Source organism: Oncorhynchus mykiss, chromosome 14 (assembly GCF_057628025.1).
Source record: "Oncorhynchus mykiss isolate SJ-2025 chromosome 14, ASM5762802v1, whole genome shotgun sequence".
Taxonomy (NCBI): domain Eukaryota; kingdom Metazoa; phylum Chordata; class Actinopteri; order Salmoniformes; family Salmonidae; genus Oncorhynchus; species Oncorhynchus mykiss.
Genome location: NC_143035.1, coordinates 41,557,476 through 41,584,401, shown reverse-complemented (window position 1 = coordinate 41,584,401; position 26,926 = coordinate 41,557,476). Strand labels below are relative to the sequence as shown.

Genomic DNA, 26,926 nt, shown 5'->3' with positions numbered 1-26,926 from the left:
AGAATACAATATCAGTCCTTATCATCCTACAGAATATAATATCAGTCCTTACCATCCTACAGAATATAATATCAGTTCTTATCATCCTACAGAATATAATATCAGTCAGTCCTTATCATCCTACAGAATATAATATCAGTCAGTCCTTATCATCCTACAGAATATAATACTAGTCCTTATCATCCTACAGAATATAATATCAGTCCTTATCATCCTACAGAATACAGTATCAGTCCTTATCATCCTACAGAATATAATATCAGTCAGTCCTTACCATCCTACAGAATATAATATCAGTCCTTATCATCCTACAGAATATAATATCAGTCCTTATCGTCCTACAGAATATAGTATCAGTCCTTATCATCCTACAGAATATAATATCAGTTCTTATCATCCTACAGAATATAATATCAGTCAGTCCTTACCATCCTACAGAATATAATATCAGTCCTTATCATCCTACAGAATATAATATCAGTCCTTATCATCCTACAGAATATAATATCAGTCCTTATCATCCTACAGAATATAATATCAGTCCTTATCATCTTACAGAATATAATATCCGTCCTTATCATCCTACAGAATATAATATCAGTCCTTATCGTCCTACAGAATATAATATCAGTCCTTATCATCCTACAGAATATAATATCAGTCCTTATCGTCCTACAGAATATAATATCAGTCCTTATCATCCTACAGAATATAATATCAGTCCTTATCATCCTACAGAATATAATATCAGTCCTTATCATCCTACAGAATATAATATCAGTCTTTATCGTCCTACAGAATACAATATCAGTTCTTATCATCCTACAGAATATAATATCAGTCAGTCCTTACCATCCTACAGAATATAATATCAGTCCTTATCATCCTACAGAATATAATATCAGTCCTTATCGTCCTACAGAATACAATATCAGTCCTTATCATCCTACAGAATATAATTTCAGTCCTTATCATCATACAGAATATAATATCCGTCCTTATCATCCTACAGAATATAATATCAGTCCTTATCGTCCTACAGAATATAATATCAGTCAGTCCTTACCATCCTACAGAATATAATTTCAGTCCTTATCATCATACAGAATATAATATCCGTCCTTATCATCCTACAGAATATAATATCAGTCCTTATCGTCCTACAGAATATAATATCCGTCCTTATCATCCTACAGAATATAATATCCGTCCTTATAGTCCTACAGAACGGGAAATACAGACATGTAACACATATCTTGTTTAAGCAATAAGGCCCGAGGGGGTGTGGTATATGGCCAATATACCACGGCCAAGGGCTGTTCTTCGGCACGACTCAACACGGAGTGCCTGGACGTCTTATCTGTGGTATATTGGCCATATACCACAAACCCCTGAGGTGCTTTATTGCTATTATAAACTGGTTACCAACGTAAATAGGACAGTGCACACCTCATTTAGCATCATACTCTGGTAAGGCTTTCAGCCAATCAACATCCAGGACTCAAACTACATGGTTATAATCCATTTTAAACAACATATGCCTCGTTCCATTTCTGTAAGTAAACCTCATTCTATGACTTTAGTGTGGACAGATCAGACATGACTGGATTGGGTAAAACCTCTCAGTGTCTTACTGGTAGTCTGTCGTCCTGGAGTAGGTCTCCCAGGATATCTACCAGGGCTTGGAAGGGAGGTCTCTCTCGGGGCTCGCCCTGCCAGCAGGCCAGCATTATACCATAGCTATTAAGAGAGACACACAGATGCATGTTACAGCAAAGAGATGTCCTACAGGCCAGCAGAGATATCCTACAGGCCAGCAGAGATATCCTACAGGCCAGCAGAGATATCCTACAGGCCAGCAGAGATATCCTACAGGCCAGCAGAGATATCCTACAGGCCAGCAGAGATGTCCTACAGGCCAGCAGAGATGTCCTACAGGCCAGCAGAGATATCCTACAGGCCAGCAGAGATATCCTACAGGCCAGCAGAGATATCCTACAGGCCAGCAGAGATATCCTACAGGCCGGCAGAGATATCCTACAGGCCAGCAGAGATATCCTACAGGCCAGCAGATATCCTACAGGCCAGCAGAGATATCCTACAGGCCAGCAGAGATATCCTACAGGCCAGCAGAGATATCCTACAGGCCAGCAGAGATATCCTACAGGCCAGTAGGATCCCATAACTACCAGCAGAGGGCAACAGAGACACACAGTAGGGCTAAAGAGTGTTAGAGTGCACTCCACACAACCACAAGTAGATCCAGCCACTACAGCTCACAGAGCACACAGTACCTTACATTACCAAGCATGTTGTGTGCTTGGGTTTGCATTAAATGTATGCAAGGTAGGTAAGGAGTAAGTGACTCTTATAGAACTACATATTTCTTGTGAATTATTCTAGGATCTGTGTTGACTCTTATAGAACTACATATATCTTGTGAATTATTCTAGGATCTGTGTTGACTCACATCTCAGGAGATGCTGTTTCAGGAGCTCTCATCCTAGTTCCATCTTTCAGTCGTTTACAGAAGTCCTCATCGATCTGGACACCTGGGTACGGAGATGCACCTGAAGAGAGGAACACCGGTGTTATCAGAGATAAGGTATGTCTGCCTGCCTGCCTGCCTGCCTGCCTGCCTGCCTGCCTGCCTGCCTTTCAGGGTGGATGGCTGCCTGGCTGTCTGTCAGGGTGGATGGCTGCCTGCCTGCCTGCCTGCCTGCCTGCCTGCCTGTCTGTCTGTCTGTCTGTCTGTCTGTCTGTCTGTCTGTCTGTTAGGGTGGATGGCTGTCTGTCTGCCTGTCTGTATGTCAGAGTGGATGGCTGTCTGTCTGTCTGTCTGTATGCCTGCCTTCCTGCCTGCCTGCCTGCCTGCCTGCCTGCCTGCCTGCCTGCCTGCCTGCCTGTCAGGGTGGATGACTGCCTGTCTGTCTGTCTGTCTGTCTGTTAGGGTGGATGGCTGTCTGTCTGCCTGCCTGCCTGTCAGGGTGGATGGCTGTCTGTCTGTCTGTCTGTCAGAGTGGATGGATGGCTGGCTGTCTGCCTGCCTGCCTGCCTGCCTGTCAGGGTGGATGACTGCCTGCATGTCTGTCTGTCTGTCTGTCTGTCTGTCTGTCTGTCTGTCTGTCTGTCTGTCTGTCTGTCTGTCTGTCAGGGTGGATGTCTGTCTGTCTGTCAGGGTGGATGGCTGGCTGTCTGTCTATCAGGGTGGATGGCTAACTATGCAACTAGGGAAGAACATTATCTCTCACTGAGAGACTGTACGTCCTGCTAAAATACCTAAATGTCTCACCCAGAGAGAAGATCTCCCAGAGTAGAACACCAAAGGACCAGACGTCAGACTGGCTGGTGTAGACCTTGTCAAAGATACTCTCTGGAGCCATCCACTTCAGTGGCAGACGGGCCTGCAGAGAGAGAAGAGAGAGAGGGGGGGGGGGGGGGGGGGGAGGAAGAGAGAGGGAGGAGAGAGAGGAGAGAGAGAGAGGAGAGAGAGACAGGGGGAGAGAGAGCAAGAGAGCGAGAGAGAGTGATGGGGAGAAAGACAGGAGAGAGAGAGAGACAGGGGGAGAGAGAGAGACAGGGGGAGAGAGGACAGAGAGAGAGGGAAAGGAGATAGAGACAGGAAGAGAGGGAAAGGAGAGAGAGAGAGAGAGAGAGAGGAGAGAGAGAGGGAGAGAGAGAGGTAAAAACATTGCAAATACAACCAATATTTATGTTTATTTATTTTCCCTTTTGTACTTCAACTATTTGCACATCATTATAACAGTGTATATAGACATAATATGAAATGTCTTTATTGAGAAGGAAAGGAGACAGAGAGAGAGGGGGAGAGAGAGAGAGAGTGCCCCCCACTCCCACAAAGAAGGCCTCAACATGGAAGTCACACATCCACCCAGGCCGTGAGCAGGCAAACAGGCCCAACCCCCACTCTTACACTAGCCCAAGCCAATGGCAAGTACCAGATGCTCAGCAGGCTCTGCTGACACTTACTGGTCTGAGGCCAAACCACACGACTAACAACATTGGACACTTTATGGAACAAAAAGCCTTCACTATATCATCCTGGAATATCCCAGGCCTGAGGTCATCTGCCTTTGGCCTAAAGAGCAGGAATCTGGACTTCACCAAATTAATCAGAAATCCAGACATTGTCATCCTACAAGAAACATGGTACAGAGATGGACCCACTGGTTGCCCTCTAGGTTACAGAGAGATGGTAGTCCCATCCACCACACTACCAGGTGGGTGGTATAGAGGAGATGGACCCACTGGTTGCCCTCTAGGTTACAGAGAGCTGGTAGTCCCATCCACCACACTACCAGGTGGGTGGTATAGAGGAGATGGACCCACTGGTTGCCCTCTAGGTTACAGAGAGATGGTATTCCCATTCACCACACTACCAGGTGGGTGGTATAGAGGAGATGGACCCACTGGTTGCTCTCTAGGTTACAGAGAGATGGTATTCCCATCCACCACACTACCAGGTGTGAAACATTGGTATAGAGGAGATGGACCCACTGGTTGCCCTCTAGGTTACAGAGAGCTGGTAGTATAATTTGGTATAGAACAGACCTAACTCACTCTATTAAATTAATCTAAACAGGAACATTTCACATTTGGCTAGAAATTCAAAGGGAAATGATCTTAACAGAGAGAAATGTCCTCCTGTGTGCTACCTATATCCCCCCACTAGAATCCCCACACTTTAATGATGGCAGCTTCTCCATCCTGGAGGGGGAAATCAATCATTTCCAGGCCCCAGGACATGTACTAGTCTGTGGTGACCTAAATGCCAGAACAGGACAAGAACCTGACACCTTCAGCACACAGGGGGACAAACACCTGCCTGGAGGTGACAGCATTCCCTCCCCCATATGCCCCCCTAGACACAACTATGACAACATAACCAACAAAAACAGGTCACAACTCCTGCAGCTCTGTCGCACGCTGGGTATGTACATAGTCAATGGTAGGCTTTGAGGGTTCCCCTCTTTCCACTGGGATTCTCTGCCTCTAACCCTATTACAGGGGCTGAGTCACTGGCTTACTAGGGCTCTTTCATACCGTCCCTAGGAGGGTTGAGTCACTGATGTGATCTTCCTGTCTGGGTTGGCGCCCCCCCCTTGGGTTGTGCCGTGGCGGAGATCTTTGTGGGCTATACTCGGCCTTGTCTCAGGATGGTAAGTTGGTGGTTGAAGATATCCCTCTAGGGTTGTGGGGGCTGTGCTTTGGCAAAGTGGGTGGGGTTATATCCTTCCTGTTTGGCCCTGTCTGGGGGTGTCATCGGATGGGTCCACAGTGTCTCCTGACCCCTCCTGTCTCAGCCTCCAGTATTTATGCTGTAGTAGTTTGTGTCGGGGGGCTAGGGTCAGTTTGATATATCTGGAGTACTTCTCCTGTCCTATCCGGTGTCCTGTGTGAATTTAAGTATGCTCTCTCTAATTCTCTCTTTCTCTAATTCTCTCTTTCTCTCTCTCGGAGGACCTGAGCCCTAGGACCATGCCTCAGGACTACCTGACATGATGACTCCTTGCTGTCCCCAGTCCACCTGGCCGTGCTGCTGCTCCAGTTTCAACTGTTCTGCCTGTGATTATTATTATTTGACCATGCTGGTCATTTATAAACATTTGAACATCTTGGCCACGTTCTGTTATAATCTCCACCCGGCACAGCCAGAAGAGGACTGGCCACCCCACATAGCCTGGTTCCTCTCTAGGTTTCTTCCAAAGGTTTTGGCCTTTCTAGGGAGTTGTTCCTAGCCACCGTGCTTCTACACCTGCATTGCTTGCTGTTTGGGGTTTTAGGCTGGGTTTCTCTACAGCACTGAGATATCAGCTGATGTAAGAAGGGCTGTATAAATAAATTAGATTTGATCCTATGGTAGGTACACCTATAGCTCATCTCTTGGCAGTAATACTGTAGACTACTTTATCACTGGCCTCAACCCAGAGTCTCTCAGAGTTCACAGTGAGCCCATTGCCTATCAGATCACAGCAAAATCACAGTCTACTTGAACAGAGCAATACTCAATCATGAGGCATCAAAGGAATTGAATAATATTAAGAAATACTATAGATGGAAAGAAATTAGTGTGGAAAACTACAACAAATAAATGAGGCAACAACACATTCAATCCCTTTTAACTTCCAAAACATTCCACTGTAATAGTGAAGGTGTAAACTTGGCAGTAGAAAACCTACACAGTATATTTGACCTCTCAGCTTCCCTATCAAAACATTTCAAGCAGACAACCTAAGAAAATTAACAACAATGACAAATGGTTTCATGAAGAATGAAAAAAACCAGCAAAAACCTAAGAAAGAAGTGGAGAAACCTGTCCAACCAAAAACATAGAGACCCAGAAAACCTGAGTCTACGCCTTCACTATGGTGAATCACTAAAACAATACAGAAATACACTACGGAAAAAGAAGGAACAGCACGTCAGAAATCAGCTCAATGTAAAGTGAAGAATTCATGGACTCTAACCACGTCTGGGAAAATTGGAAAACACTAAACAAACAACAACACGAAGAAGAAGAATTATCTATCCAACATGGAGATGTATGGGTAAGCCACTTCTCCAATCCTTTTGGCTCTATAACAAAGAATAAAGAGCAAAAACATATACATGATCAAATACAAATCTTAGAATCAACTATTAAAGACTACCAGAACCCACTGGATTCTCCAATTACCTTGAATGAACTACAGGACAAAATACAAACCCTCCAACCCAAAAAGGCCTGTGGTGTTGATGGTATCCTCAATGAAATTATCAAGTATATAGACAACAAATTCCAATTGGCTATACTAAAACTCTTTAACATCAGCCTTTGACTCAATTTGGCATGAGGGTCTGCGATACAAATTTACGGAAAGTGGTGTTGGGGGAAAAACATACCACATTATAAAATCCATGTACACAAACAAGTGTGTGGTTAAAATTAGCAAAAAACACACACATTTCTTTCCACAAGGAAACAAGGATTCAGCTTAAGCCCCGCCCTCTTCAACATAAACTCAGCAAAAAAAGAAACGTCCTCTCGCTGTCAACTATGTTTATTTTCAGCAAACTTGACATGTGTAAATATTTGTATGAACATGACAAGATTCAACAACTGAGACATAAACTAAACAAGTTCCACAGACATGTGACTAACAGAAATGGAATAATGTGTCCCTGAACAAAGGGGGAGTCAAAATCAAAAGTAACAGCAGTCAGTATCTGGTGTGGCCACCAGCTGCATTAAGTACTGCAGTGCATCTCCTCCTCATGGACTGCACCAGATGTGTCAGTTCTTGCTGTGAGATGTTACCCCACTCTTCCACCAAGGCACCTGGAAGTTCCCGGACATTTCTGGGGGGGAATGGCTCTAGCCCTCACCCTCCGATCCAACAGGTCCCAGGCGTGCTCAATGGGATTGAGATTCGTGCTCTTCGCTGGCCATGGCAGAACACTGACATTCCTGTCTTGCAGGAAATCACACACAGAACGAGCAGTATGGCTGGTGGCATTGTCATGCTGGAGGGTCATGTCAGGATGAGCCTGCAGGAAGGGTACCACATGAGGGAGGAGGATGTCTTCCCTGTAACGCACAGCGTTGAGATTGCCTGCAATGACAACAAGCTCAGTCCGATGATGCTGTGACACACCGCCCCAGACCATGACGGACCCTCCACCTCCAAATCGATCCCACTCCAGAGTACAGGCCTCGGTGTAACGCTCATTCCTTCGACGATATACGCGAATGCGACCATCACCCCTGGTGAGACAAAACTCTCACACGTCAGTGAAGAGCACTTTTTGCCAGTCCTGTCTGGTCCATCAACAGTGGGTTTGTGCCCTCAGTCCAGCATCTCTCAGCCAATTGCGGACAGTCTGAGCACTGATGGATGGGATTGTGCGTTCCTGGTGTAACTCAGGCAGTTGTTGTTGCCATCCTGTACCTGTCCTGCAGGTGTGATGTTCGGATGTACCAATCCTGTGCAGGTGTTACGTGGTCTGTGTCAGGTGCGTGAATGAGGACCCAAAAGCGAATTAACAAAACAGAGTTTCTTTAATGACGAAACACATGTAGGCTCAGATGGACAGGCAGATTCCGACAGGACAGGACAAGGTTAGATGAACTGGCAGATTCCGACAGGACAGGACAAGGTTGCAGCAAACACGACGATAGTCTGGTTCAGGCATGAGAAACACAAACGAGAATCCGACAAAGACAGAAGCAGGAACAGAGAGAGATATAGAGACCTAATCAAAGGGAAAAAGGGAACAGGTGGGAAAAGGGGTGAACGAGGTAGTTAGAGGAGACAAGGAACAGCTGGGGGAAGGAGGGTAAGAAAAGGTAACCTAATACGACCAGCAGAGGGAGACAGGGTGAAGAGAAAGAACAGGAACAAGACACAACATGACAATACATGACAGTACCCCCCCACTCACCGAGCGCCTCCTGGCGCACTCGAGGAGGAAACCTGGCGGCAACGGAGGAAATCATCGATCAGCGAACGGTCCAGCACGTCCCGAGAGGGAACCCAACTCCTTTCCTCAGGACCGTACCCCTCCCAATCCACTAGGTACTGATGACCACGGCCCCGAGGACGCATGTCCAAAATCTTACGGACCCTGTAGATAGGTGCGCCCTCGACAAGGATGGGGGGGGGGGGGGGAAGACGAGCGGGAGCGCGAAGAACGGGCTTAACACAGGAGACATGGAAGACCGGGTGGACGCGACGAAGATATCGCGGAAGAAGAAGTCGCACTGCGACAGGATTAATGATCTGAGAAATACGGAACGGACCAATGAACCGCGGGGTCAGCTTGCGAGAAGCTGTCTTAAGGGGAAGGTTCTGAGTGGAGAGCCAAACTCTCTGACCGCGACAATATCTAGGACTCTTAGTTCTACGCTTATTAGCGGCTCTCACAGTCTGCCCCCTATAACGGCAAAGTGCAGACCTGACCCTCTTCCAGGTGCGCTCGCAACGTTGGACAAAAGCCTGAGCGGAGGGGACGCTGGACTCGGCGAACTGAGACGAGAACAGCAGAGGCTGGTACCCGAGGCTACTCTGAAAAGGAGATAGCCCGGTCGCAGACGAAGGAAGCGAGTTGTGGGCGTATTCTGCCCAGGGGAGCTGTTCTGACCAAGACGCAGGGTTACGAAAAGAAAGACTGCGTAAGATGCGACCAATAGTCTGATTGGCCCGTTCTGCTTGACCGTTAGACTGGGGGTGAAAGCCGGAAGAGAGACTGACGGAAGCCCCAATCAAACGGCAAAACTCCCTCCAAAATTGAGACGTGAATTGCGGACCCCTGTCCGAAACGACGTCTGACGGAAGGCCATGAATTCTGAAAACATTCTCGATGATGATTTGTGCCGTCTCTTTAGCAGAAGGAAGCTTAGCAAGGGGAATAAAATGAGCCGCCTTAGAGAACCTATCGACAACCGTAAGAATAACAGTCCTCCCCGCTGACGAAGGCAGTCCGGTGATAAAATCTAAGGCGATGTGAGACCACGGTCGAGAGGGAATGGGAAGCGGCCTGAGACGGCCGGCAGGAGGGGAGTTACCGGACTTAGTCTGCGCGCAGACCGAACAAGCAGCCACGAAACGACGCGTGTCATGCTCCCGGGTGGGCCACCAAAAACGCTGGCGAATGGAAGCAAGCGTACCCCGAACGCCAGGGTGGCCGGCTAACTTGGCAGAGTGAGCCCACTGAAGAACGGCCAGACGAGTAGGAACGGGAACGAAAAGAAGGTTCCTAGGACAAGCGCGCGGCGACGGAGTGTGAGTGAGTGCTTGCTTTACCTGCCTCTCAATTCCCCAGACAGTCAACCCGACAACACGCCCCTCAGGGAGAATCCCCTCGGGGTCAGTGGAGGCTACTGAAGAACTGAAGAGACGAGATAAAGCATCAGGCTTGGTGTTCTTAGAGCCCGGACGATAAGAAATCACGAACTCGAAACGAGCGAAAAACAGCGCCCAACGAGCCTGACGCGCATTAAGTCGTTTGGCAGAACGGATGTACTCAAGGTTCCTATGGTCAGTCCAAACGACAAAAGGAACGGTCGCCCCCTCCAACCACTGTCGCCATTCGCCTAGGGCTAAGCGGATGGCGAGCAGTTCGCGGTTTCCCACATCATAGTTACGTTCCGACGGCGACAGGCGATGAGAAAAATACGCGCAAGGGTGGACCTTGTCGTCAGAGAGGGAGCGCTGAGAAAGAATGGCTCCCACGCCCACCTCTGACGCGTCAACCTCGACAACGAACTGTCTAGAGACGTCAGGTGTAACAAGGATAGGTGCGGAAGTAAAACGATTCTTGAGGAGATCGAAAGCTCCCTGGGCGGAAACGGACCACTTAAAGCACGTCTTGACAGAAGTAAGGGCTGTGAGAGGAGCTGCCACCTGACCGAAATTACAGATGAAACGACGATAGAAGTTCGCGAAGCCGAGAAAGCGCTGCAGCTCGACGCGTGACTTAGGGACGGGCCAATCAATGACAGCTTGGACCTTAGCGGGATCCATCTTAATGCCTTCAGCGGAAATAACAGAACCGAGAAATGTGACGGAGGAGGCATGAAAAGTGCACTTCTCAGCCTTCACAAAAAGACAATTCTCTAAAAGGCGCTGGAGGACACGTCGAACGTGCTGAACATGAATCTGGAGTGACGGTGAAAAAATCAGGATATCGTCAAGGTAAACGAAAACAAAGATGTTCAGCATGTCTCTCAGGACGTCATTGACTAATGCCTGAAAGACAGCTGGAGCGTTAGCGAGGCCGAAAGGAAGAACCCGGTATTCAAAGTGCCCTCCCTGATGCGCACGAGATGGTAAGCGTTACGAAGGTCCAACTTAGTGAAAAACCTGGCTCCCTGCAGGATCTCGAAGGCTGAAGACATAAGAGGAAGCGGATAACGATTCTTCACTGTTATGTCATTCAGCCCTCGATAATCTATGCAGGGACGCAGAGACCCGTCCTTCTTCTTGACAAAAAAACCCCCCGCTCCGGCGGGAGAGGAGGAGGGGACTATGGTACCGGCGTCAAGAGCTACAGACAAATAATCTTCGAGAGCCTTACGTTCGGGAGCCGACAGAGAGTATAGTCTACCCCGGGGGGGAGTGGTTCCCGGAAGGAGATCAATACTACAATCATACGACCGGTGTGGAGGAAGAGAGGTGGCCCTGGACCGACTGAACACCGTGCGCAGATCGTGATATTCCTCCGGCACCCCTGTCAAATCACCAGGCTCCTCCTGTGAAGAAGAGACAGAGGAAACAGGAGGGATAGCAGACATTAAACATTTCACATGACAAGAGACGTTCCAGGAGAGGATAGAATTACTAGACCAATTAATAGAAGGATTATGACAAACTAGCCAGGGATGGCCCAAAACAACAGGTGTAAAAGGTGAACGAAAAATCAAAAAAGAAATGGTTTCGCTATGATTACCAGAGACAGTGAGGGTTAAAGGTAGCGTCTCACGCTGAATCCTGGGGAGAGGACTACCATCCAAAGCGAACAAGGCCGTGGACTCCCTTAACTGTCTGAGAGGAATGTCATGTTCCCGAGCCCAGGTCTCGTCCATAAAACAGCCCTCCGCCCCAGAGTCTATTAAGGCACTGCAGGAAGCTGACGAACCGGTCCAGCGTAGATGGACCGACAAGGTAGTGCAGGATCTTGAAGGAGAGACAGGAGTAGTAGCGCTCACCAGTAGCCCTCCGCTTACTGATGAGCTCTGGCTTTTACTGGACATGAAGTGACAAAATGACCAGCGGAACCGCAATAGAGACAGAGGCGGTTGGTGATTCTCCGTTCCCTCTCTTTAGTCGAGATGCGGATACCTCCCAGCTGCATAGGCTCAGCACCCGAGCCGGCAGAGGAAGATGGTAGTGATGCGGAGAGGGGGGCAACGGAGAACGCGAGCTCCTTTCCACGAGCTCGGTGACGAAGATCAACCCGTCGCTCTATGCGAATAGCGAGTTCAATCAAGGAATCCACGCTGGAAGGAACCTCCCGGGAGAGAATCTCATCCTTTACTTCCGTGCGGAGACCCTCCAGAAAACGAGCGAGCAAAGCCGGCTCGTTCCAGTCACTGGAGGCAGCAAGAGTGCGAAACTCAATAGAGTAGTCTGTTATGGATCGATTACCTTGACATAGGGAAGACAGGGCCCTGGAAGCTTCCTCCCCAAAAACAGATCGATCAAAAACCCGTATCATCTCCTCCTTAAAGTCCTGATACTGGTTAGTACACTCAGCCCTTGCCTCCCAGATTGCCGTGCCCCACTCACGAGCCCGTCCAGTAAGGAGAGATATGACGTAGGCGATACGAGCAGTGCTCCTGGAGTAAGTGTTGGGCTGGAGAGAAAACACAATATCACACTGGGTGAGGAACGAGCGGCATTCAGTGGGCTCCCCAGAGTAACACGGCGGGTTATTGATTCTGGGCTCCGGAGATTCGAAAGCCCTGGAAGTGGCCGGTGGATCGAGGCGGAGATGGTGAACCTGTTCTGTGAGGTTGGAGACTTGGGCGGCCAGGGTCTCAACGGCATGTCGAGCAGCAGACAATTCCTGCTCGTGTCTGCCTAGCATCGCTCCCTGGATCTCGACGGCTGAGTGGAGAGGATCCGAAGTCGCTGGGTCCATTCTTGGTCGGATTCTTCTGTCAGGTGCGTGAATGAGGACCCAAAAGCGAATTAACAAAACAGAGTTTCTTTAATGACGAAACACATGTAGGCTCAGATGGACAGGCAGATTCCGACAGGACAGGACAAGGTTAGATGAACTGGCAGATTCCGACAGGACAGGACAAGGTAGCAGCAAACACGACGATAGTCTGGTTCAGGCATGAGAAACACAAACGAGAATCCGACAAAGACAGAAGCAGGAACAGAGAGAGATATAGAGACCTAATCAGAGGGAAAAAGGGAACAGGTGGGAAAAGGGGTGAACGAGGTAGTTAGAGGAGACAAGGAACAGCTGGGGGAAGGAGGGTAAGAAAAGGTAACCTAATACGACCAGCAGAGGGAGACAGGGTGAAGAGAAAGAACAGGAACAAGACACAACATGACAATACATGACAGTCTGCCACTGCGAGGACGATCAGCTGTCCGTCCTGTCTCCCTGTAGCACTGTCTTAGGCGTCTCACAGTATGAACATTGCCATTTATTGCCCTTACCACATCTGCAGTCCTCATGCCTCCTTGCAACATGCCTAAGGCACGTTCATGCAGATGAGCAGGGACCCTGGGCATCTTTCTTTTTGTGTTTTTCAGAGTCAGTAGAAAGGCCTCTTTAGTGTCCTAAGTTTTCATAACTGTGACCTAAATTGCCAACCGTCTATAAGCTGTTAGTGTCTTAACGACCGTTCCACAGGTGCATGTTCATTATGGTTCATCGAACAAGCATGGGAAACAGTGTTTAACAATATATCTTTGAAAGACAGGGTCCTGAAAAAAGGGACGTTTCTTTTTTTGCTGAGTTTTTATATCACTTATCAATTGGCGAGGGCACTAGAACAGTCCGCAGCACCCGGTCTCACCCTACTAGAATCTGAAGTCAAATGTCTACTGTTTGCTGATGATCTGGTGCTTCTGTCCCCAACCAAGGAGGGCCTACAGCAGCACCTAGATATTCTGCACAGATTCTGTCAGACCTGGGCCCTGACAGACCTGGGCCCTGACAGACCTGGGCCCTGATAGACCTGGGCCCTGACAGACCTGGGCCCTGACAGACCTGGGCCCTGACAGACCTGGGCCCTGACAGACCTGGGCCCTGATAGACCTGGGCCCTGACAGACCTGGGCCCTGACAGACCTGGGCCCTGACAGACCTGGGCCCTGACAGACCTGGGCCCTGACAGTGAATCTCAGTAATACCAAAATAATGGTGTTCCAACATCAACTTCCACAGAGCTGTGAACGAGCTGAGAGACAAGACAAGAAGAGCTTTCTACGCCATCAAAAGGAAAATAACATTTGGCAATTAGGATAAGGCTCAAAATACTTGAATTAGTTATAGAACCCATTGTCCTTCATGGTTGTTAGGTCTGGGGTCCGCTCACCAAACAAGAATTCACAAAATGGGACAAACACCAAATTGAGACTCTGCATGAAGAATTCTGCAAAAAATATCCTCTGTGTACAACGTAAAACACCAGATAATGCCTGCAGAGCAGAATTAGTCCGATACCAGTTAATTAACAAAATCCAGAAAAGAGACGTTAAATTCTACAACCACCTAAAAGAAAGCGATTCCCAAACCTTCCATAACAAAGCCATCACCTACAGAGAGATGAACCTGGAGAAGAGTCCCCTAAGCAAGCTGGTCCTGGGGCTCTGTTCACAAACACAAACACACCCCACAGAGCCCTAGGACAGCAACACAATTAGACCCAACCAAATCATGAGAAAACAAAAAGATAATTACTTGACACATTGGAAAGAATTAACAAAAAAACAGAGCAAACTAGAATGTTATCTGGCCCTAAACAGAGAGTACACAGTGGCAGAATACCTGTCCACTGTGACTGACCCAAACTTAAGGAAAGCTTTGACTATGTACAGACTCAGTGAGCATAGCCTTGGTATTGAGAAAGGCCGCCGTAGGCAGACATGGCTCTCAAGAGAAGACAGGCTATGTGCTCACTGCCCACAAAATGAGGTGGAAACTGAGCTGCACTTCCTAACCTCCTGCCCAACACATGACCATATTAGAGAGACATATTTTCCACTGATTACACAGATCCACAAAGAATTTGAAAACAAATCCAATTTTGATAAACTCCCATATCTACTGAGTGGAATTCCACAGTGTGACATCACAGCAGCAAGATTTGTGACCTGTTGCCACAAGAAAAGGGCAACCAGTGAAGAACAAGCACCATTGTAAATACAACCCATATTTATGTTTATTTATCTTCCTTTTGTACTTTAACTATTTGCACATCATACGACATTTGAAACGTCTTTATTCTTTTGAAACTTCTGTGAGTGTAATGTTTCCTGTTCATTTATATTGTTTATTTCACTTTTGTTTATTATCTACTTTTCTTGATTTGGCAATGTTAATGTATGTTTCCCATGTCAATAAAGCCCTTAAATACAATTTAAATTGAATTAAGAGAGATGAGAGAGAGAGAGAGAGAGACAGAGACAGAGAGAGAGAGAGATTGTCTACCTCACTTGATTTGGCAATGTTAACATATGTTTCCCATGTCAATAAAGCCCTTAAATACAATTTAAATTAAATTAAGAGAGATGAGAGAGAGAGAGAGAGACAGAGAGAGACAGAGAGAGACAGAGAGAGACAGAGAGAGAGAGAGATTATCTACCTCACTTGATTTGGCAATGTTAACAGATGTTTCCTATGCCAATAAAGCCCTTAAATACAATTTAAATTGAATTAAGAGAGATGAGAGAGAGAGAGAGAGAGAGAGAGACAGAGAGAGAGAGAGAGAGAGAGATTATCTACCTCACTTGATTTGGCAATGTTAAGAGATGTTTCCTATGCCAATAAAGCCCCTTGAATTGAATTGAGAGACAGAGAGAGACAAGGGTTCTTCGGCTGTCCCCATATGAGAACCCTTTTTATTTTCAGGTAGATCCCTTTTGGGTTCTATGTAGAACCCTCTGTGGAAAGGGTTCTACATGGAACCCAAAAGGGTTCTACCCGGAACCAAAAAGGGTTCTTCAAAGGGTTCTCCTACGGGGACAGCCGAAGAACCCTTATAGGTTCTAGATAGCACCTTGTTTTCTAAGAGTAAAGTTGATGATCCCTAGACAATCATAACTCCTGAACATCTACGGTTCTAAAGCTCCTCTGGTAACAGACGTTAGAGTTTGCCGTTGGCCCTGATGTAACGACCCCAAGTTTTTCCCCCGAGGTGTGTGTGTGTGTCTTACGCTGCCTTTCCTGACGTAGTCGGGGTCTTTGTAGATGTCTCTAGCCAGGCCGAAGTCACAGATCTTCACCACGTTGTTCTCTGACAGCAGGATGTTCCTCGCAGCAAGGTCCCTGTGGATACACTGCCGAAACACACACACACACACACAACATTAACAACAATGCAGATAAACACACACGTGTGTGTGTGTGTGTGTGTGTGTGTGTGTGTGTGTGTGTGTGTGTGCGTGCGTGTGCGTGAGTGCGTTAGTCGGTGCGTGTGCGTGAGTGCGTTAGTATGTGTGTGTGCGTGCGCGTTAGTGTGTGTGAGATCAATTTCGACCTTGACTGCTGATATGATGTGGTTCTCCAAGTCTCTGTGGATAGTCTGAACAGGTTTAGACCTCCAAGTCTCTGTGGATAGCTGTGTGTTTAGTTTACCAGATAAGTTGACTGAGAACATAATTATCTTTTACAGCAACGACCTGAGGAAGAGTTACAATGGTGTGTGTGTGTGTGTTTCTGTGTGTGTGTGTGTTTCTGTGTGTGTTTGTTTCTGCGTGTGTGTTCCTGCGTTTCTGTGTTTGTGTGTGTGTGTGTGCGCGTATGTGTGTGTGTGTGTGCATGTGTGTGTTTCTGCGTTTCTGTGTGTGTGTGTGTGTGTGTGTGTGTTTCTGTGTGTGTGTTTTTGCGTGTGTGTGTTTCTGCGTTTCTGTGTTTGTGTGTGTGTTTGTATGTGTGTGTGTTTCTGTGTTTGTGTGTGTGTGTTTCTGTGTGTGTGTGTGTGTGTTTCTGTTTCTGTGTGTGTGTTTCTGCATGTGTGTGTGTGCCTGTGTGTGTGTGTGTGTTTCTGCGTTTCTGTGTGTGTGTGTGTTTCTGTGTGTGTGTTTCTGCATGTGTGTGTGTGCCTGTGTGTGTGTGTGTGTTTCTGTGTGTGCGTGTCAGGAGAATGTTCCGGGCCAAGTCTCTGTTGAGCTCCGACAGAGGAGATGACAACATCAAAGCTCCAGGGTCACAGAGGGGTCGAGAGGTCAAAGGCATCATTGAGGATGAGACAGAGACGGTGTGTGTTCCAAATGGCACCATATTCCCTATATAGGGCCCATTAAAGTGCACTAGTTTAGACCAGATTCCATCAAGAGCACAACTTTAGACCAGGGCCCACTAAAGTGCACTAATTTAGACTAGAGCCCATCAAATTGCAAACCAGGGCCCACAGTGGGAGGGCGGAGCTTCACTAACAACACAGTGGGAGGGAGGAGCTTCACTAAGACAACAGAGTGGGAGGGAGGAGCTTCACTAACAACAGTGGGAGGGAGGAGCTTCACTAAGACAACACAGTGGGAGGGAGGAGCCTCACTAAGACAACATAGTGGGAGGGGGGAGCTTCACTAACAACATAGTGGGAGGGCGGAGCCTCACTAAGGCAACCGGGTGGGAGGGAGGAGCTTCACTAAGACAACATAGTGGGAGGGAGGAGCTTCACTAACAACAGTGGGAGGGAGGAGCTTCAATAAGACAACAAAGTGGGAGGGAGGAGCTTCACTAACAACACAGTGGGAGGGAGGAGCTTCACTAAGACAACACAGTGGGAGGGAGGAGCTTCACTAACAACACAGTGGGAGGGAGGAGCTTCACTACCAACAGTGGCAGGGAGAAGCTTCAATAAGACAACACAGTGGGAGGGAGGAGCTTCAATAAGACAACACAGTGGGAGGGAGGAGCTTCACTAAGACAACACAGTGGGAGGGAGGAGCTTCACTAACAGCACAGTGGGAGGGAGGAGCTTCAGTAAGATAACACAGTGGGAGGGAGGAGCTTCACTAACAGCACAGTGGGAGGGAGGAGCTTCACTAAGACAACACAGTGGGAGGGAGGAGCTTCAGTAAGATAACACAGTGGGAGGGAGGAGCTTCACTAACAGCACAGTGGGAGGGAGGAGCTTCAGTAAGATAACACAGTGGGAGGGAGGAGCTTCACTAACAACACAGTGGGAGGGAGGAGCTTCACTATTAACACAGTGGCAGGGAGAAGCTTCAATAAGACAACACAGTGGGAGGGAGGAGCTTCAATAAGACAACACAGTGGAAGGGAGGATCTTCACTAAGATAACACAGTGGGAGGGAGGAGCCACACTAAGACAACATAGTGGGAGGGAGGAGCTTCACTAAGATAACACAGTGGGAGGGAGGAGCCTCACTAAGACAACACAGTGGGAGGGAGGAGCCACACTAAGACAACAGTGGGAGGGAGGAGCTTCACTAAGATAACATAGTGGGAGAGAGGAGCCTCACTAAGACAACATAGTGGGAGAGAGGAGCCTCATTAACATCAAAGTGGGAGGGAGGAGCTTCACTAACAGTACAGTGGGAGGGAGGAGCTTCACTAAGATAACACAGTGGGAGGGAGGAGCTTCACTAACAGCACAGTGGGAGGGAGAAGCTTCACTAAGATAACACAGTGTTAGGGAGGAGCTTCACTAACAACACAGTAGTTAGTGAACAACACCCTCACCAACGCCTCATCAGGTATGTCACCTTTCGAGTGTGCCCTGGGTTACCAACCCCCCCTGTTCCCCACCCAAGAGGTTGAGGTTGCGGTACCCTCTGTCCAGGACAATATGCACCGTTGTCATCATACCTGGAGGAAGGCCCGAGCTGCCCTTCTTGGTGCCTCCGCCAGGATCCAGTCCCAAGCTAACTGTCACCGTACTTCAGCTCCAGTCTACACCCCAGGCCAAAAAGTATGGCTCTCTTCGAAGGACCTGCCATTGAAAGTGACATCTAAGAAACTTCCCCCCCGATTCATTGGTCCCTTTGAAATTGACCGTGTCATTAACCCCTCTGTGGTGCGCCTGATAACTCCCAACCTCTCTCAGGATCCTTCCATGTATCCCTGATTAAACCTGTCTCCTCCTGCAGCAGCCCCTCGGCTCATCGATGACTGTCCTGCCTATACCATCCGGCAGCTTCTGGAAGTTCGCCTTCGGGGTCATGCCTGGCAGTACCTGGTGGACTGGGAGGCATACGGGCCTGAGGAGCACCGCTGGACCCCTCACTGCTACATGATTTCCATACATTTCCATACCCATAAGCCCAGGCAGGTGCCAGGTGGCGTTTGTAGAGGGGGGGAGGGGTACAGTTACATCTGCTCCTGCCACGCCCTCTACTTCTCATCTTGTGTCTCCCTAACCTGCCGCCACTCCCCCAGTGCTCTCTCCCTCTCTCTCTGAGTGGGTGTGTGTGAATGTGTGGGCGGAGACAGGTGTGCTGGAGGCAGAGCAGATCCCCCACCAGCTGCAACCTGTTCCATAATCAAGACCTCTACAAATACTCAGCCCTGCCACTTCCACGCTGCCAGATCGTAGCCTCTGCTCAGTCAGTCTGCATTTCAAGCGATTTGTTCCAGCATAGATCTTGTTATCCTGTTGAGCCTGTTTTTCCCTAGCATGATGCTGCTTTTCTCTCCGCTACAGTTCCGTCCACTCTGACTCCGGTCCCTGTCTCCAGTCCCTCGTCTCGTCAGTCCTGCCCTGGAAGCTCCACTGCTTCCTTGGATTCTGCTCCAGATCTGCTTACCCTGCCCTTACTCCCCTTGCCCCAACCAATAAATACCTTAGTTTCCTTGTCCCTGTCTCCTCGTCTGAGTCTGCACTTGGGTTCACCTGCTCTGCCACAAGTAACAACAACTGCTAAAATCTTAGTTAAACTTGAAGAACTATATGGTATGCGTGAATCACTAGCTAACCTGAAAATAAAAAATGTCCATGCTAAACAGGCTGGCGGAGAACATGTGGGGGGGCCTTCCTCTTGCGATTACAGGAAGCATTCCAAAAGTGGAAAACTGCCACGCCTGATGGTTCAGCCACCAAGGTAGACCCATTGCAAGACCAGGTGATCATGGCTCTGCAAACAGGTGCCATAAACAAAAAGACCTCCAACGTCAGCTACGTCAAGACCACCATATGTATTTTTCATGACTTCGACAAGAGGCGAAGCAGCTGGCAAGGGAAAAGGGGAGAGCGTATAGAGTGAAGGCTTGGCCAGGCAAGTGACCATAGAACAACCCTCTCTACAAGACTCTGCTGCTTAAGAAGAAACAGACACACAGAGGAGTTCCTTAGTCACAGGAAGTCATTACGGGGGGGGAGCTAATGCTGAAGGAGCAGCGACCCAACCGACGACCCTAGAATGTTCCAGGACAAGGGGGACGTGTTTTTTTTCAGCTGCGACTGTACTGGGATGACCAAGGCCACCCGTCTGTCTTCACTTCGGAGAGAGGTAGGCCACATACCCACTGCTTTAAACCGCAATGCCCGGCCACTGTAAGGCGGGTGGACGGGGTGAGTACTGCAAAGCAGAATGAGTCAATCAAACCCGTTTTAATAGGGGAATGTCATTAGGTGGAGGTTATTGCAAGGGGAATCGCTGTGCCTTGCCTACTAGACTCTGGGTACCAGGTGACCATGTTTAGTGAATCCTATTTTCCAAGACAATTCAAACACAAGCAGCCTGGGGAGAAAGAATGATTAGAATGGCTAGCCTTAATAGCTGCTAATGGACTTCAATTCCCTTGTTGGGTATGTAGTGCTGGACTTCCTATGTAATACTGACCCAGCAATGGCCCTACTCACCCGGCAACAGTCAGTATGGATACCCCATGAAACTGAGATGTTCTACGGACTACCGTCTTCCAGAGACTCCTGGTAAGATGGAATGCTGTGTTCCAGAGGCTCCTCCTGGTAAGATGGAATACTGTGTTCCAGAGCCTCCTGGTAAGATGGAATACTGTGTTCCAGAGACTCCTCCTGGTAAGATGGAATACTGTGTTCCAGAGGCTCCTCCTGGTTAGATGGAATACTGTGTTCCAGAGCCTCCTGGTAAGATGGAATACTGTGTTCCAGAGGCTCCTCCTGGTTAGATGGAATACTGTGTTCCAGAGCCTCCTGGTTAGATGGAATACTGTGTTCCAGAGCCTCCTGGTTAGATGGAATACTGTGTTCCAGAGCCTCCCGGTAAGATGGAATACTGTGTTCCAGAGGCTTCTGGTAAGATAGAATACTGTGTTCCAGAGGCTCCTCCTGGTAAGATGGAATACTGTGTTCCAGAGGCTCCTCCTGGTAAGATGGAATACTGTGTTCCAGTTGTTCCTGGTAAGATGGAATACTGTGTGTTGCAGAGGCTGCTCCTGGTTAGATGGAATACTGTGTTCCAGAGGCTCCTCCTGGTAGGATGGAATACTGTGTTCCAGTTGTTCCTGGTAAGATAGAATACTGTGTTTCAGAGGCTCCTGGTAAGATGGAATACTGTGTTCCAGAGGCTCCTGGTTAGATGGAAAACTGCGTTCCAGAGGCTTCTCCTGGTAAGTTGGAATACTGTGTTCCAGAGGCTCCTCCTGGTAAGATGGAATACTGTGTTCCAGAGGCCCCTCCTGGTAAGATGGAATACTGTGTTCCAGAGGATCCTGGTTAGATAAAAAACTGTGTTCCAGAGGCTCCTCCTGGTAAGATGGAATACTGTGTTCCAGAGGCTCCTGGTAAGATGGAATACTGTGTTCCAGAGGCTCCTCCTGGTAAGATGGAATACTGTGTTCCAGTTGTTCCTGGTGAGATGGAATGCTGTGTTCCAGTTGTTCCTGGTTAGATGGAATACTGTGTTCCAGTTGTTCCTGGTGAGATGGAATACTGTGTTCCAGAGGTTCCTGGTGAGATGGAATACTGTGTTCCAGAGGCTCCTGGTTAGATGGAATACTGTGTTCCAGTTGTTCCTGGTTAGATATAAAACTGTGTTCCAGTTGTTCCTGGTGAGATTGAATACTGTGTTCCAGAGGCTCCTCCTAGTAAGATGGAATACTGTGTTCCAGTTGTTCCTGGTGAGATGGAATACTGTGTTCCAGAGGCTCCTGGTTAGATGGAATACTGTGTTCCAGTTGTTCCTGGTTAGATGGAATACTGTGTTCCAGAGGCTCCTGGTTAGATGGAATACTGTGTCTCAGAGGATCCTGGTAAGGTGGAATACTGTGTTCCAGAGCCTCCTGGTAAGATGGAATACTGTGTTCCAGAGGCTCCTGGTAAGATGGAATACTGTGTTCCAGTTGTTCCTGGTAAGATGGAATACTGTGTTCCAGAGCGTCCTGGTAAGATGAAATACTGTGTTCCAGAGCCTCCTGGTTAGATAGAATACTGTGTTCCAGAGGCTCCTCCTGGTAAGATGGAATACTGTGTTCCAGTTGTTCCTGGTGAGATGGAATACTGTGTTCCAGAATCTCCTGGTTAGCTGTAATACTGTGTTCCAGTTGTTCCTGGTTAGATGGAATACTGTGTTCCAGAGGCTCCTAGTTAGATGGAATACTGTGTTCCAGAGCCTCCTGGTAAGATGGAATACTGTGTTCCAGAGGCTCCTAGTAAGATGGAATACTGTGTTCCAGTTGTTCCTGGTAAGATGGAATACTGTGTTCCAGAGCGTCCTGGTAAGATGGAATACTATGTTCCAGAGCCTCCTGGTTAGATAGAATACTGTGTTCCAGAGGCTCCTCCTGGTTAGATGGAATACTGTGTTCCAGAGCCTCCTGGTTAGATGGAATACTGTGTTCCAGAGGCTCCTCCTGGTTAGATGGAATACTGTGTTCCAGTTGTTCCTAGTTAGATGGAATACTGTGTTCCAGAGCCTCCTGGTAAGATGGAATACTGTGTTCCAGTTTTTCCTGGTTAGATGGAATACTGTGTTCCAGAGGCTCCTCCTGGTAAGATGGAATACTGTGTTCCAGAGGCTCCCCCTGGTAAGATGGGATACTGTGTTCCAGTTGTTCCTGGTGAGATGGAATACTGTGTTCCAGAGACTCCTGGTAAGATGAAATACTGTGTTCCGGAGGTTCCTGGTAAGATGGAATACTGTGTTCCAGAGCCTCCTGGTAAGATGGAATACTGTGTTCCAGAGGCTCCTGGTAAGATGGAACACTGCGTTTCAGTTGTTCCTGGTTAGATGGAATACTGTGTTCCAGAGGCTCCTGGTAAGATGGAACACTGTGTTCCAGTTGTTCCTGGTTAGATGGAATACTGTGTTCCAGTTGTTCCTGGTTAGATGGAATACTGTGTTCCAGTTGTTCCTGGTTAGATGGAATACTGTGTTCCAGTTGTTCCTGGTTAGATGGAATACTGTGTTTCAGTTGTTCCTGGTTAGATGGAATACTGTGTTCCAGTTGTTCCTGGTTAGATGGAATACTGCGTTCCAGAGGCTCCTGGTTAGATGGAATACTGCGTTCCAGAGGCTCCTGGTTAGATGGAATACTGTGTTCCAGAGGCTCCTGGTTAGATGGAATACTGCGTTCCAGAGGCTCCTGGTTAGATGGAATACTGCGTTCCAGAGGCTCCTGGTTAGATGGAATACTGCGTTCCAGAGGCTCCTGGTTAGATGGAATACTGTGTTCCAGAGGCTCCTCCTGGTAAGATGGAATACTGTGTTCCAGTTGTTCCTGGTTAGATGGAAAACTGTGTTCCAGTTGTTCCTGGTTAGATGGAATACAATGTTCCAGAGGCTCCTGGTTAGATGGAATACTGTGTTCCAGAGGCTCCTGGTGAGATGGAATACTGTGTTCCAGAGGCTCCTGGTGAGATGGAATACTGTGTTCCAGAGGTTCCTGGTGAGATGGAATACTGTGTTCCAGAGGCTCCTGGTTAGATGGAATACTGTGTTCCAGTTGTTCCTGGTTAGATGGAATACTGTGTTCCAGTTGTTCCTGGTTAGATATAAAACTGTGTTCCAGTTGTTCCTGGTGAGAGATTGAATACTGTGTTCCAGAGGCTCCTCCTAGTAAGATGGAATACTGTGTTCCTGGTGAGATGGAATACTGTGTTCCAGAGGCTCCTGGTTAGATGGAATACTGTGTTCCAGTTGTTCCTGGTTAGATGGAATACTGTGTTCCAGGGGCTCCTGGTTAGATGGAATACTGTGTCTCAGAGGATCCTGGTAAGGTGGAATACTGTGTTCCAGAGGCTCCTGGTAAGATGGAATACTGTGTTCCAGTTGTTCCTGGTAAGATGGAATACTGTGTTCCAGAGCGTCCTGGTAAGATGGAATGCTGTGTTCCAGAGCCTCCTGGTTAGATAGAATACTGTGTTCCAGAGGCTCCTCCTGGTAAGATGGAATACTGTGTTCCAGTTGTTCCTGGTTAGATGGAATACTGTGTTCCAGAGGCTCCTCCTGGTAAGATGGAATACTGTGTTCCAGAGGCTCCTCCTGGTAAGATGGGATACTGTGTTCCAGTTGTTCCTGGTGAGATGGAATACTGTGTTCCAGAGACTCCTGGTAAGATGAAATACTGTGTTCCAGAGGTTCCTGGTAAGATGGAATACTGTGTTCCAGAGCCTCCTGGTAAGATGGAATACTGTGTTCCAGAGGCTCCTGGTAAGATGGAACACTGTGTTTCAGTTGTTCCTGGTTAGATGGAATACTGTGTTCCAGAGACTCCTCCTGGTAAGATGGAATACTGTGTTCCAGAGGCTCCTGGTAAGATGGAACACTGTGTTTCAGTTGTTCCTGGTTAGATGGAATACTGTGTTCCAGAGACTCCTCCTGGTAGGATGGAATACTGTGTTCCATTAGCTCCTGGAGACGCCCCACACTGTGAAGGACTTGCCCCAGAGCAAGAAGCCATCAAACACATGGAAACTATTTATTTGATGTATTTTATACCATTCCACTTACAGTTCCACCAGCTCGGGAAAGGTACCGCCCCATACCTCCCAGCTTTTACCAAGGTACAGCCCCATACCTCCCAGCTTTTACCAAGGTACCACCCCATATCTCCCAGCTTTTACCAAGGTACCGCCCCATACCTCCCAGCTTTTACCAAGGTACCGCCCCATATCTCCCAGCTTTTACCAAGGTACCGCCCCATATCTCCCAGCTTTTACCAAGGTACCGCCCCATACCTCCCAGCTTTTACCAAGGTACCGCCCCATACCTCCCAGCTTTTACCAAGGTACCACCCCATACCTCCCAGCTTTTACCAAGGTACCACCCCATACCTCCCAGCTTTTATCAAGGTACCGCCCCATACCTCCCAGCTTTTACCAAGGTACCGCCCCATACCTCCCAGCTTTTACCAAGGTACCGCCCCATACCTCCCAGCTTTTACCAAGGTACCGCCCCATACCTCCCAGCTTTTACCAAGGTACCACCCCATACCTCCCAGCTTTTATCAAGGTACCGCCCCATACCTCCCAGCTTTTACCAAGGTACCACCCCATATCTCCCAGCTTTTACCAAGGTACCGCCCCATATCTCCCAGCTTTTACCAAGGTACCACCCCATACCTCCCAGCTTTTTACCAAGGTACCACCCCATACCTCCCAGCTTTTACCAAGGTACCACCCCATACCTCCCAGCTTTTATCAAGGTACCGCCCCATACCTCCCAGCTTTTACCAAGGTACCGCCCCATACCTCCCAGCTTTTACCAAGGTACCGCCCCATACCTCCCAGCTTTTACCAAGGTACCGCCCCATACCTCCCAGCTTTTACCAAGGTACCACCCCATACCTCCCAGCTTTTATCAAGGTACCGCCCCATACCTCCCAGCTTTTACCAAGGTACCACCCCATATCTCCCAGCTTTTACCAAGGTACCGCCCCATATCTCCCAGCTTTTACCAAGGTACCACCCCATACCTCCCAGCTTTTTACCAAGGTACCGCCCCATATCTCCCAGCTTTTACCAAGGTACCGCCCCATACCTCCCAGCTTTTACCAAGGTACCGCCCCATATCTCCCAGCTTTTACCAAGGTACCGCCCCATACCTCCCAGCTTTTACCAAGGTACCGCCCCATACCTCCCAGCTTTTACCAAGGTACCACCCCATATCTCCCAGCTTTTACCAAGGTACCGCCCCATACCTCCCAGCTTTTACCAAGGTACCGCCCCATACCTCCCAGCTTTTACCAAGGTACCGCCCCATACCTCCCAGCTTTTACCAAGGTACCGCCCCATACCTCCCAGCTTTTACCAAGGTACCGCCCCATACCTCCCAGCTTTTACCAAGGTACCGCCCCATACCTCCCAGCTTTTACCAAGGTACCGCCCCATACCTCCCAGCTTTTACCAAGGTACCGCCCCATATCTCCCAGCTTTTACCAAGGTACCGCCCCATATCTACCAGCTTTTACCAAGGTACCGCCCCATACCTCCCAGCTTTTACCAGGGTACCGCCCCATACCTCCCAGCTTTTACCAAGGTACCGCCCCATATCTCCCAGCTTTTACCAAGGTACCGCCCCATACCTCCCAGCTTTTACCAGGGTACAGCCCCATACCTCCCAGCTTTTACCAAGGTACCGCCCCATACCTCCCAGCTTTTACCAAGGTACCGCCCCATATCTTCCAGCTTTTACCAAGGTACCGCCCCATATCTCCCAGCTTTTACCAAGAACTCAGGTCTTTAGTCCAGCAAAATGGGTAGTGAGAGAGAGCAGTAGACTGGGTATTACCTACAGTCCTTAGTGAGAGACAGCAGTAGACTGGGTATTACCTACAGTCCTTAGTGAGAGACATCAGTAGACTGGGTATTACCTACAGTCCTTAGTGAGAGAGAGCAGTAGACTGGGTATTACCTACAGTCCTTAGTGAGAGACAGCAGTAGACTGGGTATTACATACAGTCCTTAGTGAGAGACAGCAGTAGACTGGGTATTACCTACAGTCCTTAGTGAGAGAGAGAGCAGTAGACTGGGTATTACCTACAGTCCTTAGTGAGAGACAGCAGTAGACTGGATATTACCTACAGTCCTTAGTGAGAGAGAGCAGTAGACGGGGTATTACCTACAGTCCTTAGTGAGAGAGAGCAGTAGACTGGGTATTACCTACAGTCCTTAGTGAGAGAGAGCAGTAGACTGGATATTAGCTACAGTCCTTAGTGAGAGACAGCAGTAGACTGGGTATTACCTACAGTCCTTAGTGAGAGACAGCAGTAGACTGGGTATTACCTACAGTCCTTAGTGAGAGACAGCAGTAGACTTGGTATTACCTACAGTCCTTAGTGAGAGACAGCAGTAGACT

The 26,926-nt window shown here is 48.3% G+C and overlaps 1 protein-coding gene across 2 annotated transcripts in view; it reads right to left on the bottom strand.

Moving 5' to 3' along the window:
* The window catches only part of LOC110487799 (vascular endothelial growth factor receptor 3), a 220,239-nt gene that overhangs the window by 16,892 nt on the left and 176,421 nt on the right, over positions 1-26,926 (bottom strand). For both annotated transcript variants that reach the window (XM_090198927.1, XM_090198929.1), the window contains exons 23-26: positions 15,899-16,021; positions 3,293-3,404; positions 2,471-2,570; positions 1,635-1,740 (exon numbers count right to left, since the gene is read on the bottom strand). In XM_090198927.1, coding sequence (XP_090055053.1) covers positions 1,635-1,740; positions 2,471-2,570; positions 3,293-3,404; positions 15,899-16,021 — 441 coding nt within the window. The remainder of the gene's footprint in view (positions 1-1,634; positions 1,741-2,470; positions 2,571-3,292; positions 3,405-15,898; positions 16,022-26,926) is intronic.